The 17,296-nt window shown below is 40.3% G+C and overlaps 1 protein-coding gene across 1 annotated transcript in view; it reads right to left on the bottom strand.

The window, feature by feature from the left end:
- Window positions 1-8,090: 8,090 nt before the first annotated feature.
- Window positions 8,091-17,296, bottom strand: part of LPGAT1 (lysophosphatidylglycerol acyltransferase 1) — a 63,009-nt gene continuing 53,803 nt past the window's right edge. Inside the window, exons 6-7 of the mRNA XM_009330180.1 lie at window positions 13,708-13,814; window positions 8,091-9,419 (exon numbers count right to left, since the gene is read on the bottom strand). Of these exons, the coding sequence (XP_009328455.1) occupies window positions 9,268-9,419; window positions 13,708-13,814 (259 nt within the window). The 3' untranslated portion in view covers window positions 8,091-9,267. The remainder of the gene's footprint in view (window positions 9,420-13,707; window positions 13,815-17,296) is intronic.

Here is a 17,296-nt window from a genome sequence, read left to right on the forward strand (position 1 = left end):
GCCTCCTCATTCTGAACTTGGCTACATTCTGCACTGAACTGCTGCATCTTCAATCTTCTCCTCCACACCCGAGTCCACGACCGGCAGTACCTGCCGAGGACTTGTACATAATAGAATTGTATTTTACTTACCCTGGGATAAACTAAGCAGACTAGACTTTATTCTTCCACTAAAAGAAGTTTTTCCAGATTACCTCTGTAGCTTTAATTGGCTCTTTCTGGGGTCTTTTAGGGGTTGGGTTGGTATAGCTTCATTTTGTGTGCGCGTGCGTGCGCGCTTTATTTGATGACTAACGCTAAAAGTTGATCTCGATCTAGATCCTTCTCTCGGCATACCCGAGACACTTGCGTAAGAGGCACACGGTAGTAGGTGTCACAGGCAACCTTTGGACTGTCCTCCCATACACGTTTTTCTGCCCGCCTAGCAAATACTTACTTGTCTGCAAAACATACTGCTGTTCCAAGTGTTACACAACAGCTACAGTGCAAACATAAAACACATGCTGTATCCTATTAGTGTTACCGTAGGGCGATGGCTGGAGTAACAAAACCCATCGGCTACAACTTGAAGTGACAAAGGAATCAGTACTCAATATTGGAATAAACAGAAGTGGGAGAAAATTTATTTGCCGGAAAGTAATCCAGCGCTGGTCCATCGACATTGTTTCACCAAGTATTACTGCAGGCTTGTGGGCAATTAACGGAACTTAATTTTAAGACTCTACTCGTCTATTAAAATAGTATTTATACTTATTTTTGTCATCAGTTTTGGCTAAGAAACTTCCTGGAAAAACAACCCCACCCCAATTACAGCATGAGAGGTTCAGCTCTGAAGGATCTCAAAATTGTGCTTGCCAAGCGTAGGCCCCGTAAGTCATGGGCTGCGGCGTAACAGAGCAGAGCACTGCACGTAAAATGTTCCACTACTTTTACCAGCTGCAAGGAAGCATTTAGTCAAAGCAGCGGCAAAAAAACCCAAACCCCAAGCTATCAGTTCTGTTCTACAGATTTTAAGTTTGCCATTTTCATTGCAGGAAAATTACCGCCTCGCCCAGTGGAGGCAGTTTCCTTTTTTTTTTTTTTCAGAAGGACGCGTAACAGTCTCATGCACTTCAAGACAGGGGCGCAGAGGGACAGCTCCTATCTGCTAGGTCTGGGTTTCTCCTCTTCACATACTTGCTGATGAGGAAGACCCAGCGTGTCAGCCTAAGAAAAACACAGAGATGAGGGAACACAACACCAAGAACAAAAGCATCTTCGGTGTTTTCAAAAGCGTGGAGGGAGAAGAAAACCCAGCAGCTTCACCTTGGAGGAAAGCGCTGGCAGGCTGGGTTCCACAGTGCTGCTGCACCCACCACCTCCTCCTCAGGAAAGGGAACGGGTGCACGAAAAAGGAAGCAGGCTTGCTGACTGGCCTTCCTGGAGGCAGGGGAGGAGGTGACGGAAGTTAATCAGCAGCGCTCTTTAACACTGTTGCATCTGAACCTCAAGTTTCAGCTTCTAACCTCTTGTGTGATGGAGTCTGCTGCTTCTGAGGGGAGAGCCAGCGGATGAAGGGGAGTGATTCTTCCCTAAAAAAACAACCAAGATTGCAGGGCAAGGAGAAAAAAAGAAGGTCCAGGTATAACAAGCAGGTGAGTTAGAGAGCCACAGCTCGGAGCTGGGAGCGTGCAGCTTCACCAAAGGCAAGAGAGCTGGAAGGAGCCGTGAGCAGGCAAGTACCCCTCAGAGGTGAAGAAAACCTTACGAAGGGACTGGGCAGCACTTATGTCAACTCAAAGGCAGCCAGCCAGGCCGGCCTAACCTCGAAGCAAGGACACCGTGGGGAGGGAAAGACTGGTTTAGGAATTTCTTTTCTTCCATCTTGTCTAGCCGTTTTGAGTCAGTGTTCAATATATGGTCTCACTAATGCTGCAGACAGAAATCCTACTGCCCTCTGCTCCTACCTGGCGTATCTGCTCAAAGGGTCAAATCTGCCCTTTGATTTATATATATGTGTTTATTTACAATGGAAACTCGTATGCAGCCATCAGTTGCCAGAGTCTCTCAATTCTGTTCACTGTCACCATCTTCTGGGACAATTTCTCTGCCTGACAGACTCTTCATCTAATCCTTGTGGCTAGGTGACCTTCCTTTTGCCTCTGTTATGATGCTTACTGTCACACACTCTTTACTAAGCGATAAGTAACAAATTGGTAGAATAAAAAAAAATGTATTTTATTTCATACCATTTATGAAAATAGTGTATCGTTGAACAGGTCTACAGAGAATTATACTAGTTAACTGCAAATGGAAAATTTTCTCTTCAAAAGCAATTTAATGTAAATTGACCTTTTATAGTTTTTCTCCTTCAGATTCTCAAGTGAGGTTTGAGGTTACAAAGCCTCAACTATATTCTGTCACACAATTGGCCACATTTGCCATCTCATCAAGTTTAGTATTGTAGTTTTGTTTAGCAAAGCCACGCTGACTGGCCTTACTGAGGTTAGCTTATTATTGACTCATCGCATGGACCTGGAGTTTGATCTTCTTTATCGCTGTCACAACATCCACTTTCCCCATTTTCCAAAAAATCTGTACATCGCAATCCAGTGAGCTCCTTGCCATCTTTAATACGCATGGATCAACCTATCCTACCTTGTCAGCCTCTAGTACTTGTGCTTTAGTATCATTTACAACAAATTCTACAAGGTTTGTTTTTTGTTTTTTTTTTTTAAGTAAAACTATAAGCACCTTTATTCAGCTGCACTAGATGCTAGCACTAACTGCTCTGCAGTTCCTGACGTATCACTTCTCCAACCTCATGGAGAAGTCTTAATCAAACCAACTGGCTAACTCAGTACAAAACCAGACTGACGCTAGAAAGGACAACTGACCAGAGAGCGCTCTTCCTTATTCCACAGAGAACTTAAGGACATTTGGGAAATTTAAGTCCTAACGGATTCTATCTATATAAAGATAGCAAGACGACAGACCTTTTTGCAGGGGGAGACACTGTGATCTCGAAAGTAAAAGTACAGTGCGTAACATGTCTGACCATCTCAGGCCCCCGTTTTTGCCCGCACTTCAGACGCCTGGTCCACTGTGAGCCCTATTCTTACAGCTCTGCCCATTACTCTGCAACTTCTTTTAAGAGAAGCCGCCCATTTACAATCAGCTAGAAAGCCACGTACTCACTCCGCGTGCCCCATGGGCTAAGCGTGCTGTTTTATAGTATATTCGAAGCTCACAGCAGCTCTCGGAGAGGCAGGGAGGGACAGAGGGAGAGAAACACCTGGAACTGGAACCTAACCGCCGCAGTTCCCTGTGCCCTGAGCTAACCTGCAGCAGGCCTTTCAGTACATTTCACAGGGTGCCTTTTTTTTTTCTCTTTAACTCAACAAGAGATGTTTCTTTGTAAACCGGAGCGTGCACACATTCACGTACCTTTTTTATTTGTTGCTCAGCTGAAATTAGTGATACTTAAAAATGCAGAGCATCCTTTCAGAAAAGCTGTGACAGTTACCAGAAGAGTAAAAATACAAGATAGAGTCCTGAGAGATAAAAATTTATTTATGTCTGATCAGCATGTCATGATATGGTCACAACTCATACAGCTGACATTCTCATAGCCAAAAGAGGGATTTTTTTTTTTTTTTTCTTTTCAAAAATACATTTTTCTTTCTGGCAGGAAGGATTTTTTTAAAACAAACATTTCACACTAGGCAGGAATTAAAAACAATGGCTTTTCCAATATGACAACACAGCTGGTAAGCACTGGATCCCCCACCAGCATCTTGTATTCAGATTTCAAGTTTTCCCTCCCACTTTCTCCCTCCCCGATTCCCCCCACCCCTCACAGAGAAACAAGACAAAACCCAGAAGGGAAACGAAGAGGTAGACGTAACTACAACCATGGCGCTGTTTTGGAAATTGTGCGAGATGTCTTACTATGCTCCAAGGAGTTCCTTTGTCCTTTGCTGTACGTTGCAGTATTCCACACCAGCAGTTAACACGGACGGTGACACAGAGCTAAGAGCTATCGGTAGCGAGAGATGCCAGGGCCACAGAATGAACGGCGCTGTTCCACTCGATATTGCTTTGCCTAGCTGAAGTTGTTTAAAAACAGACCACTCGCTGTTAGAAAAATATACCTATCTACAAAATGATTACAGCCTTGCTCGCAAAAAGGTTGGATTCACATCTTTCTAGGATGGTGGCAATCCAGGGTCGATGGGGGCCCAGGTTCTGCTCTTGGCGCGCCCTCAACTCCCAGAGACTTCAAGGGGAATCATTGCTACGCAGGGAGCTGCGGAGAAACTCTGTAGCTTGACCGCCGGCAAAGTTCCCAGCGGGTGCCGGGGTGAGCGAGGGCTGCAGAAGCTGCTTTCCCCCCTCCTCCCTACTGCTCCACTCCTCCCCTTACCGCTTCTGGCAAAGAAACATTTGTCTCCGTGTCCTTCCGGATGAGAGCTCTAATAAGCAACGTTATCTATCACAAATTAGCACTGCAGTTGTATAGCGAACCAAAGTGTCATTTTGCTATTTGTTGAGTTTACGGTAAGCACAATAGAGATTGTGTATCTATTGGATATAAGCACAATAAATACAACCAAAGAAAGTCATCTCATCTGTTAAGGATTAGAAGCACATGAAATAACTTGAAAAAAAAAAATCAACTTTATTTTTGCCACACACAACAACAAAAAAAAAAAAAAGGGAAAAGACACCTAATAATCTCCGTAGAGAAACGCCGCTTCTGGTACCCATCTACATTTCTGAAAGACATCTTGGCTGCTGGAAAGATTTGATAAAAAAATCCAATGAAATAAATTCCATAAAATAATTCCAAACACGACCAGCCCTTTGCAAAATCACCGAGAGTCACTACAGGCTTCTGCATCCGTTTTATCGCACAAAACAAAAATGCAGGTAACGCAGGAGGGAAGGAGAAAATTGGAAGTGAAAATAACTGGTATCAAGAAAGCGAATTTTTATCATACAAAATGAACACCATTGTAGAGTAATTTTAAGGAACTAACTCACTTTAATAGGACAGTTGTTCGGTGTATAATTACTTCATTATCCAATGATAAAATAAAAGGTTTAACTTTAAAATGCATAGAATCCTTTTAAAGACTTCTTTTGTATCACAGCCAGGTAGTCTACAGTTTTTACAGGAAAAAATAAAGCTGCTCAGAAGTGTTCAAAACGTATGCAGACATTTTAAACCAGAGAATGGTTTCAATTTTGCTCTTCCAATTGTTCTTTTTTTTTTTTTAAAAAGTGTAAAAACTATCAAATATGCAATTTTGCAAAATAATCCTTTATTTCATATGGCTCCATTATTTCCAAACAATACAGTACCCCAGATGTATAATTATTTTGTGTGATTGTATCAGATCACCACAAAATCTCCAGCTGACTATCAAGAGAATGCACCCGACCCCAGTCTTGTGATTTGGAAATGCCAGTTTTAAGTACCTTTGGTCCCAAAATTTTACGTCAAGGCAAAGTGGAGCAGTTGAATCCTGTCACACACAGTGATCGGTATCTGTATTATCTTGTACAAACAGGTGAAAAAAGTTAACAGCACTTTATGGCAGTGTCAGACAGAAAAAACCCAGTTACATCATTTGCAAAACAAGTGACTAATGAACAGTACCACAGTGATCATTGCATTTTTACTGCAATAAGATGCATCTTATTTTTGACGCTGGGGGTGAAGGAGGGAGAAGGAAGCTTTTGATCTTCCAGTGAGCCCGGTAAATTGAAATCTTGCTTTTCAAAATCTGGTAAGAGCAACTTAAAAAAAAAAAAAATCCCTCCTGCAAGCGACTTCATTGTTGAAAAGCTTGATAGAACCGTACGTAAAATACTAGAGCACCCGTAAGGAAGGTGCGCTCACCAAAGGGCACTGAAGAAAACGCTGCTCGTTGTGAATGGGCAGATACTCCGCGTAACGGGATTCAAAGAGCAGTAATGCTAAACCGTTAGGACCTGCATCGTTTCAATTGTAACAACTTGTTTATGAACAATTAAACATAGAAACGTACAGATGTTTTGTGTGCAACCCTGGCAGAGAACCATCTTTATTCGCAATACGCTTATATCGCTATGTTCTCACTTCCGTGTGCAACAGTTAGCATTTTTTCTGTAATTTTTTCATTCTGTATCACTTTATACAGTCCTCCCTTATATTTCTCCTAATATAAATTCAAAGTTATATTAATTAACTGTTTTGTGATCAACTGTATGGTTCACTAACATCATTTTCTAGCAAACGCATTTTGAACTCTTCAGAAGAGGAAGCCCACGGATGGCGCAGCAGAATGCCCCCTACAACTGTAACACTGGCCAACTGCCAGAAGGCAGAACCGAACTGCAGCCGACAGGAATTTACGTTTTACAAACTAGCCTCCTAAGCTCCAAACAGTCTTGACCAGCATGGTATTTTTAGCACAGCGTTTCCTATCTATTGTATACGTTTTATGTTTTTCTCCTAATAGAAAAACTTTTTATCCAATTTATTCTCTTTCCTGAAGCAGCATCCAAGTTCATGCTGGGAAGGTACTTCCGAGTTTCTGAACAACGGTTTCATTCCACTGTCATCTACAGCAACTCAGCCGTAAGGAGACACAACGTCAGGCGCTCTTCATTTTTCAGTGCAGGCAGGAAAGAAGCCTAAGACCTAATACTATTTACTCACCCTACCAAAACAACAATCAGTGCGTGAAAACAAATGTCTCGCAATAGTAAGAACTATGGAGGAACAAACTGAAAATGAACAGGACCAGATAAATCAAATGATTATCTGAAACATTATTGCGCATTACTAATTTCTTTAGGCAGCATGTGAACACTCACTATTGACTGCAATCCGTACTGCATTTGGAAAAAACAGTATGCTCTGACATGGAATTCACAGGGTCTACAAAGAACAACCTCCTGATGCGAGTTACTGCTGTGCAATCTGCTTATATAAACTTCCCTTTTTATATCACTCCAGTCTGTCCTAGCTCAAAATAAAACCAGCTGTACTACGGGCATCTCTGTTGTTCTGATCAAGCCACCTGGCAGAGGACAGAAACGAGTGGCCTGCATCTGCATTTTGCAGTTTTGAGAGTCCATTTACGCCCACGTGCAGCAGACGTAACCACTTACACGGCAACGGCACCGGGCTGCCCCGAACACCCTCCTGTAAAATGGCAGATTAAATACATTCATTCCATCAGCTGTACTTTAGCCGATGTACAAGAGCAACAGGAAAAAAAAACATACTCCCAAGACTGCCTCCCTTTCAGGGCATACCTCTTTTTAAACGGATTTTACATTACACCAGAATTCAGGTGTGTGACTGGGTGTAAAGAGAAAGGATTTAGAAACAGTATCTTACCTAAAACATTACACTGTAGGCAACCCCGTCCTTTGCCTCCCAGCCGCAGTGGTTCTTTCAAGTCCATGAGGGGACTTACAGTTGAGGGAACTTACTATGGTGTATCATTTTGCAGCCATCCCACTGAGCTACCTCGGGATAAAACTACTGCTTTTGGGGGGACAGGGGTGGCATATTTGACTAGGTATTTTTCCATTAAGTCAGGGAAATTGGCATTGCCTCGTATTTTGGTATGCTCTTAGCTCCCCCCGCACAGGGAACACTGGCTAGGTTTTGTATTCTGCACACCACCAACCGTGATTCATGTAGCAGGAAAGGGAGAGAGAAGGGGGATCAATATTGCTAACTCAGAGCCAAAGCTACTGAGGGCTTACTTTGTTGTCAGTAAAATTACTCTGTAAAAGGCAGTGTGCCAACATCTGAAGTTCTGGCTATCCTGCTTGTATTTAGAGAGATTAGTTTTATTTTAGGAACAGCTCTCAAATCTGTGTATAATCACATAAAAATGATGCCAACTAGACCTGCCAGAAGTAAGACCGTACATCACAGACATCCTTTCAAAAGTATCCTATGTTACACATCCGAACGTGTCTTCTGTTCCAGTCTGCCTTTAAATTCAACTCATCCCTCTTCCAGTAAGATTTTAGCACAGTGGTAAGCTAATTAATACTACCCTCCATGTAGTTATTCAGAGTATTTACCATACTTTTTTTTCCCCGCAGTAGTATCTTCCTATAGATTTATGATAGCAATTATACCTATTTTTTCTACTTAAGAAACTAGTTTTTCTTCTATTACTCCTTAGCAAAACATTAAGATGGTTGGCATTGAATTATTTAAACTCTCCCACAAGTATATTTAGCGCTGTTGCAACTAGCGGGGAGAAAAAGGCCTCTATAAACCACTCAAAGGTCACCTTGGTTGGACTGCAGTATACAAAATACAAAGGTGGCTAAAAATCACCAGCAGCACCAGCAGACCTTCAGAAACAGCTAGAATTGCTCTGGCTTCCAATGCGTGACAAATAAAGCTTCCCCCTATTCCCTAAGTTTTATGTCTTTCCTTCACTGTATTTTCACCTTTAAAAGTGCATTGTGAAAACTGATAGTGATCGTTGAGATGCATTCTGAACAAAAAGGGAAAAATAAACCAAGGGACTTTATGTTTTCCAAGTTTCCTCATAATATGAGATACTGGTAGCACACGGAATTCGGAGAGCTGATGGTAAGACCACAGCAGGGATGGGCTGATTCATCAAATGTGGATGGCTTTTAATCACACGATGATGCTGCAATGCTTTTTTGAGGACCGATTCCTCACAAAACACACCTGACGCTGGATCTTACTTGGGTCTTGGTTTTAGATCAATGTGTCTAATACAACAACTGCTGACTGCGTAGCCGCAAAGATACCGCCACCAGCTCTGTCGAGTATCTTTGACTCCAGCACAATGAGTTGCAATAAAGTACAAGTTTGTGCAAATGAGGAATCTCTACCACACCAATGCTGTACAGACTACTGAAGAGACAAGTTGCTGAATTTTCTGAGTTCTAACTACAATGCCAAGAAATACTTGTGGTGACAGAGCTTTCTTGTCACAGACATTCTTCTACGGCGGTTGTACGATTGCACCTTTTGTCCAAATGCTGAATTTGCTTAAGTGTGGGTGAGAGTATACATTTTTAAAAATACAGACAATTCTTAAAATAATACATCATCAGGTCACTATGTTACTGATCTTCACTTTTAGTGGAGTTTAAAATTTCCCCAAAGAGAGGTAAGAGTCCGTCCAGTATTTTCCTTTACTCTTGAATATTCGCATTTGCACATACAACATGATATTCATTTGCAAGAGCCTGGATTCCCATTGTGTCCTCAGGTCCCATTCCACTTTTAAAACAGGCAATGATAAAAATACTGAAAGATGCAGTACCACATACCGCCTGACAAAAACGCAAGTGATTGTATGCCGACTAGCCACAGGTTACTGAGGGTCATCTCCCGAGAAATAGCTTTTGTTTGACCCTGCAGTGGAGGAAAAGCTCCTAAAAGAGAAAACAAAACACATTTAATGCTTCTGCAGCAGGAACGATAGCCTTAATGCACGATTCTTTACCGTCACTGTTTGTCCCAGCAACAGTGCCCACAAACAATTAATCGGTTACTTCTGTATTATGCTGTTAAACTTTCAAAAGACTCTCCGCCATTGTCAGTTATCTTCAAGAAAATTTAAAAAAACACACCCTTTTCTTTATTATTAAGAACAATTTTCATTTCATTTGGATATAAACTTAAACTTCAAGCATAAACTTCAAAGCGTTCCTTAAAAGCAGCCATCCTCAACTTTGCAGGGAGATCCGACTGTCAACTAAGTTTTCTGTGTTATTTTTGAAGTTATGTTAATGTCCGTATGATCCAATTGAATGGACTCCATATTAAATTTTACAGCTGTTTGGTAATGATTTTGTATACTGTGAAGAAGCAATACACATACACACTCAAGGTTCCCCTTGAATATATAGGTACATATACACACGCACTTTTCTTTTTTAAAAACAATAGTTTCCATATGTTGTTTGAACATTCATTGGCCAGTCAGCCATATAGACTAAGGAAGCATTACAATTTGCTATTCAGTTTTCCAGAAAGACTTTTTTGAAACGTCTGCTCAGATGAGAAAGACTGGCAGGAGATACAGCTGACACGATTAAAAAAAGTAATTCTTCCTTATTTTGACCTTTTCTGACTTATAACACTAAGTTACATGTGTCTGAATACGTCAGAGCTTTATGATCATAAGCAAATTGTTGGCATGTATTTACATCAGCATATTAAATAATTTGTGTTACATTTTACTGAGATGCACAAAGCCTAGGTGATACGAACCACTTTGTTGTTGTTAATCCTGAACAGTGGATAGAAAACCTCTAAATATACCAGAGAAGATGATGTACTTGCCGCAGCATTATGGAGTCACAACTACTCACAGAAGTACAGGAGGTGAATGATTCAAAGAGTAAAGATATAGCAGCGTCAATTCTGAATCTCAGAAACCACACAATTTGGGCAATTAGATACCATCAGCAACTTATCTCTATGCTTCACATTTGCAATCACTGGAGGAACTGCAATCAAGCATTTAAGACAACACTCTTCCTCCTCTATGAACGCTCTTAAATTAAAAAAAAACCAAACACAAAACTAAAAAAACCCCAAAAAACAACCCTAAAAAAACCCCTTGATGAGTCCCATCCTCCTCTCACCAATACGTATTTTCACACCCAGGCAGATTTGCCACACCATTCATTCCCCAGTAATTCTCATTGCTAAGCTTCTATTTGTCCACTCTACATTTGTTCTTCCATGGCTCATTTGTTTTCCTGCACCAACACTGACCTTTGGTTTAAATACATTCCCTTTTTCCTTGGTACTGATAGCAACTGTCTCTTCCCCCTCCTCCTCTCCCAAGCCAACTTGTATCTTACAGAGAAAATGATCCTTCACTTTCCTAGCTGAGACAAGCCAAGCACTTTTAGTTGTCCTTCACAGAAACGACTCCTCCTTCCCCTTAATCACCTTAGCACCTATTATCTGTCCCTCTTCCCGGTTCAATTCCTATTTCTTGAACGGGGATGACGGACCTGTACGCAGAATTTCCAGATGAGGTTTCAGATTTGGTGCAATGAAGAGTATTTCTGTAGCACTGGTGACAACCCTCTCCTGTTGCCTGGTAGGATGACATTGCTTACATTTTTAGCTACATCACACCAGCTGGCTATGATCAGAGTGAATGAGGGACATGATGACTTTGGTATACAGTTACTCATTTCCAACCGATAACCTCCTAGTTTATAGTTCTTTTTTTTTAATTAGTTTCCAAGCGTTTTTGTCCTGCTAAATGTCGTCTCATTCGTGTTACTGCAGTGTTCAAGGTTATCCTGACAATACAAGCTTTCCATTAGCTGCTAAAATAGGAGTCTCTGTGTTGCTCATACCTACAGATATTAACTGTGAACAGTTTTAATTTTATAGATGAAATGTGTAAAATGCACCTGTAAGAAAGGATGGGACAGTTTCATGCTCAAATTTTAGGCAGATACTTTTTTTCTGTTTAATTTTAAGAGGTCTAATATTACAGGTTTTCCCCAGACCCATTAAAGTTCTTAACACTTAGGAATACAGCAACAAGGAAAAAAGGTGTTTTAGGCTTTGTTTTTCCTCTTCCCAAATAAAAATACGCCAAAAGAATGTATTCCTACCAATGACATTGTCAATACAAACTTCTAAAGTTTCACGTAGCACTAAATGTTACTCCAGCTTTACGAAGTAAGCTTTATGAACTAAGAGAAGTTCCTAAGCAGTATGCATTTAAAAAAAAAGTAAAAAAAAAAAATCAAAATGCTGAAACAACCCTAAGTCTTAAAATCACACCAACTTGACATAACACGTCAACACAAAGCTAGCTCTTGAGCAGCTTCAGGGATTCCCCTCACATTAGGCCTCAGGACTTTTCCAGGGGGTTTCCAAAAACTGTAACAGCACTTTTGCAGTAAGCCAACAAAAGCAATGCAAGCTAGTTCTCAACTGGCACAAATGGTAGTAACTTTAAATTATGCTAATTTATGTCTAATAAGGTCCTATGTCATAGCATTTGCATTTAAAACATGTCTTATTAATTCATACTGATTACATTGGCAAATTATAACCAATTATTCTATTTTGGAAGCACATTTCAACGAATAAATCTGATTATATTCATTATACTCTCTGAAATTCTAGTCGAGTTAGATTTTTTTGGGTATGATTTATTTTAATGGTATTTGTGAAATAATGTCTCAATAACAAGGATTCCTTACCCCCTATTGACTACACTTGTAGTTTTAAACAGATTCACAAACCTATTTGTCTAATAAAGTCCAATATATGCATTTGGATGCAATTTATATAGCAGGGTCTGACTTTTGCCATCAATGATGGATGAGTGACAGCCGTATTTCATAAAGCAAAATACAACTCTGGGTTGTTAAAGAATTCTACTAATCTTTTTAAGCACTACCATTGATAAATTAAGCACTCAAAACCAAATTAAAGCAATAAATCATCTAATAGAAGTAGCGTCTTTGTTTAACATAGTCACTCTGGAATATTAAACTTGGTAGATTCAAGAGACTGAATATTTCCCCCCCTCAACAGCTGTGCTACTTGCTAATGAAGAGATTATTTTTCTTCAGAGACAAGCTGCATTATTTCATCTGGAGTCTTCCTACTCAGTCTATGTTTGATAAACTTCCTTTCCTTTATGTCTAAAAAAAACCCTCTGTATTTTCCTCTCTGGGTTTTCTTTTTTTTTTTTATTTTGATGAATTCCTCTGTTTTGTATTCTGAACACACACACACACACACACTCCCCTACCTGCTGGAGGGCAGATGACATACTTCAGTATCAACTGGATAGAAAAAAAAGAGCCTTGAGGAAACACTTCTCCAGCTATAGTTTCAAAGTATTTACCCGATATTTTAAATCACGTTTGCCAGTATCCCTTCAGTAATGTTATTAATGCCCTAAGTTTATTTAGATTCCTCTGATCCATTAACAGTGAAAGTATATTATAGAAGTGATCCTCGGTACCTCGCAGCAAGGAGGCCAGTACTCACAGCACAGAGCTGCAGATCAAGACTCCAGAGACTTTATGCTACGTAATTCTTCCAGATCCTTCCAATCATAGCATCTTTCTGTTTAGCTTAACGAGAAACAGATGAGGACTATGGTTTTGGATTAGACCTGCAGACTATTTAGATCAGTTTTCTCTAACAGTACAAGTGCCAGAGGAACACGCTAAGTAGCCGCACTAAGCAGATAAAATAACCTGCCTCACATAAGAGTCTTATTTAATCCCTTTCAGTCAAGAACTTGCTCATTTTAAACCCTGAAGGTTTTATAACCCCTCCAAACTTAACATATCTCTGACTACTTTTACTATGCATGTAAATGTCCGCTACCTCTTTGAATCTTGCTGAATTATTCCAACTCAATGAAATCCTGTGGCAGCAGGCTTCACGGCTAAACTATGTTATTGAAGAAAAAAAGAGGATTTCCTTACATCCGTTTGAATGTGCCAGCTTCCAAACACTACCCTATATTCTAATGTTACCCGGGTAATTTACCTTTCCTAGATCATTTCTTATCATACTTCTTTTGCCACATAGGAAGTATTGATAATTATATCTATTGTATTCATGCGAAGAACGTATATGCGTTCTTAAACCATTTTGAGATCCTTGTAAGAAAAGACATTAACAAAGCACGATTCTCTTTGCTCGATAGCATCCTACCTGTTTCGTAGAAATGCGTCAAGAGATCCTCCTTTTCAATGAATCGTTGATATAACCAGTGTGTAAGAGCTTCAGGCTCTGCAGGTACATCTTTAACTGGAAAAATCCTACCAAAGAAGCAAACATAATTAAACCTAGTGATCTGGTTTCGGCTGGGATAGAGTTAACTTTCCTCCTAGTAGCTGGCACAGTGCTGTGTTTTGGATTTAGTATGAGAATAATGTTGATAACACACCAATGTTTTAGTTGTTGCTAAGTAGTGCTTACACTAGGCAAGGACTTTCCAGCTTCCCATGCTCTACCGACTGAGAAGGCTGGAGGTGCACAAGAAGCTGGGAGGGGGCACAGCCAAACTGGCCAAAGAAACATTCCATACCGTGTGACGTCATGCTCAGTACATAAACTGGGGGAAAGCTGGCCGGGGGGGCCGCTGCTCAGGGACTGGCTGGGCACTGGTCGGCACACGGTAAGCAATTGCACTATGCATCACTTGCTTTGTATATTCTTTTATTATTATTATTACTACTATTTTACTTTATTTCAATTATTAAACTGTTCTTATCTCAACCCATGCATTTTCTCACTTTTACTCTTCCAATTCTCTCCCCCATCCCACCGGGGGGGAGTGAGTGAGCAGCTGTGTGGTGCTCAGTTGCCGGCTGGGGTTAAACCACGACACCTAGGAAATGCATTCTGTATGTGAAGAACAAAACTCTTCCCTTCTGCCCCAGCCCACCCCAAAACACAGAGAACAAGAGTTTGGTATAGTCTAACTGCACGGTTCATTCTCTCTCTGATTCACAGATCGCATAGGTATTAAGGACACAAAACTGGAATATTCCAGGTTACCAGCCAGACGCACACAGAAGACAGGCATTATTATCTTCTATCAAATACTGTGTTACAGTATTTGATAAAAGCTACCAAGTTGCTGGTGGTTTGTTTTTTTTTTAAAGAGAACACCACCACACTATCTTACTATCCTTAAAAAAGTACAAACCAAGAAGCTATGAAGTTCATGCACTGAAACAGAAAGAAATAAAAGACTGAGAAGGTTCATCCACTGTTTGAAGAAACAGTTCTTCAACAGGCAGAAGCTACGTAACGACATCACTAAGTGCCAATAGCTCTTCTGTATCCCAGAAAACAAGTCCTCTGTGCTTTTCAAAGGATGCCAGCATCTTTGTTTGAAATTTCTAAGGCAGGTTTTAAACTGAAAACTGATCATGTAAGTAAGTGTACTCAAATATTGCTGCTCTATTTTAAAAACCCCAATGGAAGAATTACCAATGTTTTGGTACTTCTACGCTGAATACTAGGTCTACTTAGAAAGTCAGATATCCAGGGCAGAATTCACTGAGATACATACATACAGAAACCCCCAAACAACCCACCATACCTCACTGGATTTTTTTCAAAATAGCATTTCAAGTCTTACAGTAATTGTGAAACCTCCTCAGTAGACCCTAAGTGGCTTTTGATATATACAAGAACTTATGTATCTGCTGTGTTTCACTGGGAGGCCAACGCAGAAGAGATTTGTGTATCAGGCTAGCCTGAAAAATTCAAATTCATACTCTGAAACGTAGGTTTCTCTTTTCAGGTGAGCTCCCATTTACCTTGTCATCTATGCCATGCTTCTATTTTCATTAGCGGATTTTTCATTTCTTTTTAAACAGTCTTGATTGATTATACTGAAAAGAATTTGAAGTAACACCACAATCATGTGGGAAGTGTCTGAACAGATATGGGAATGTCACACTACAGAAATAAGACACTTCTGAAGAATGCTTTTGTTGCTGTTACTGTTTTCAACATCTTTGCTTGCTTTGTTGCCAAGTCATTTGTACCTCCTCTTTTCAGTTTGATGCATGGAAAAATAAGCTGTAAGCGGAGGAGAAAAGCAGCAAAGCATTGCTCTAATGAGCAAATTAAAAAAATAATGGTGCTTTGGTATACAGAGATAATTTCAATAAAAGGAGATTAACAATTTTATTTTCCAACTATGGCATCAACATGAACTCAGATATTTCTGTAGCCTTTGTAGCAATTCTACCTACGTCTTTCTCACACTGAGGAGTTCTCTGTGCTTTAGTAAAGCCAGTCTCAGTAACCAGAAATTAGCAACTGTTATCTCAGGTAAAATACAGTTTGAAGAAAAGTCTTTGGCCAAAGACAAATATGAAATCGTTGGTGGTCCAATAAATAGCTCAAGTCCTCAGCGTGCATATTAAGAACAACGACAAAGACAGGTAACAAAGAACTACTTTATCTCGAAGCCCAGACATCGTACAGCAGATTAAAATTAAATCACGTAGAGGCAAGTAAAAAACACACCCACAGAGAAAGGACCATTTTTGTTCAGGGTATAACACTAAGAAAGACTTACTCTCTGTCCCCAAACACAACTGAGTTGCCAAGCACTATTTTTACTCCCTTCTGCCTATCCGCTGTGAAGAGATAAAAGGACTCACCAACGCAATATTGTGTTTCACAGTATATTTCTGAAGGACAGATGCTTGCTTACGCAACTTTGAAGACGGTTCAGAACTAACAGAACGCGTGTGTGGGCTCAGGACAGAAGTCTAGGATTACCTGGCTTCATACGCAGTTTCCATTGTAAGCTGCGGATATTCTTCATCTCCGCTTCTCAGTTACCTAATGGGTAACAACTCTACAGCTCAATAACCTAGTTAAGCCTGGTATTTTTCTAAGAATGTACCTACTGGTCTGAAACTTATCACAAGATCTTACAAGATACTCATTAGAAACAATTTATGAGCTGGCACTTTAATGGAGTAGCAAAGCAGCATAAGTGATACCAGTATTGTGAGAGACCAATGGAACGCAGCACACCACTTTCCTGCTTGAATCCATCCAGGCTCTTGTATGAACCAATACAGTACCAGAATACTTGAATCTCTGGATATAAACTCCACTTCTTAGCAGTTTAAGAAGCAGTCACCGTTACACCCATTTTGAATGAATATTAACGCAGAGTGGAAAACAACTGGTTTTCCAATCATGCTACAATGACTGTCACAATTTAGCAATGGTAAGCGCTAATGTATTTAGAAGCATTTTCAAACACATTTTTAGATTATCCAGAGTTATTTTTACAAGCAGAACATTCTTATTAATGACTGAGCTAAATTAGAGATGAAAAGTTAAAAAAAAAATAAATCCTTAAAACTCTGGAACAAGCCCTTCCTGTACTAGATAAGGTGAAGCTAAACCCCGCCCTGTATTTATACTAAACATTCTGCCACTATCATCAGCCCATCAGAGGGCTCCTTTAGCATCTGTGTTTTAAAAGAACACCCTCTTTAAGGAGACTGGTTTCAGGAAAGGTAACTGAGAAAGTCTAATGTTACAAAGCTCTCTACACAGACAATCCAAAACAAGGGCGGAAAGCCATGGCTCTAACTGGAGCAGGGTCATCCCCAACCATCGGCTGCGAGGTCTGCCAGGTCTACTGTTAAAAGATGCAGGAAACAGTTTCTTCTTTTCAATGAGATATGTAAACAGTCGTCAATGTGGTCACAGCACGAGCATCATCTTGGCTCTACCCCACCTTTGGGCATCCAGC

This window comes from Pygoscelis adeliae, unplaced genomic scaffold, assembly GCF_000699105.1.
Source record: "Pygoscelis adeliae isolate BGI_AS28 unplaced genomic scaffold, ASM69910v1 Scaffold308, whole genome shotgun sequence".
NCBI lineage: Eukaryota > Metazoa > Chordata > Aves > Sphenisciformes > Spheniscidae > Pygoscelis > Pygoscelis adeliae.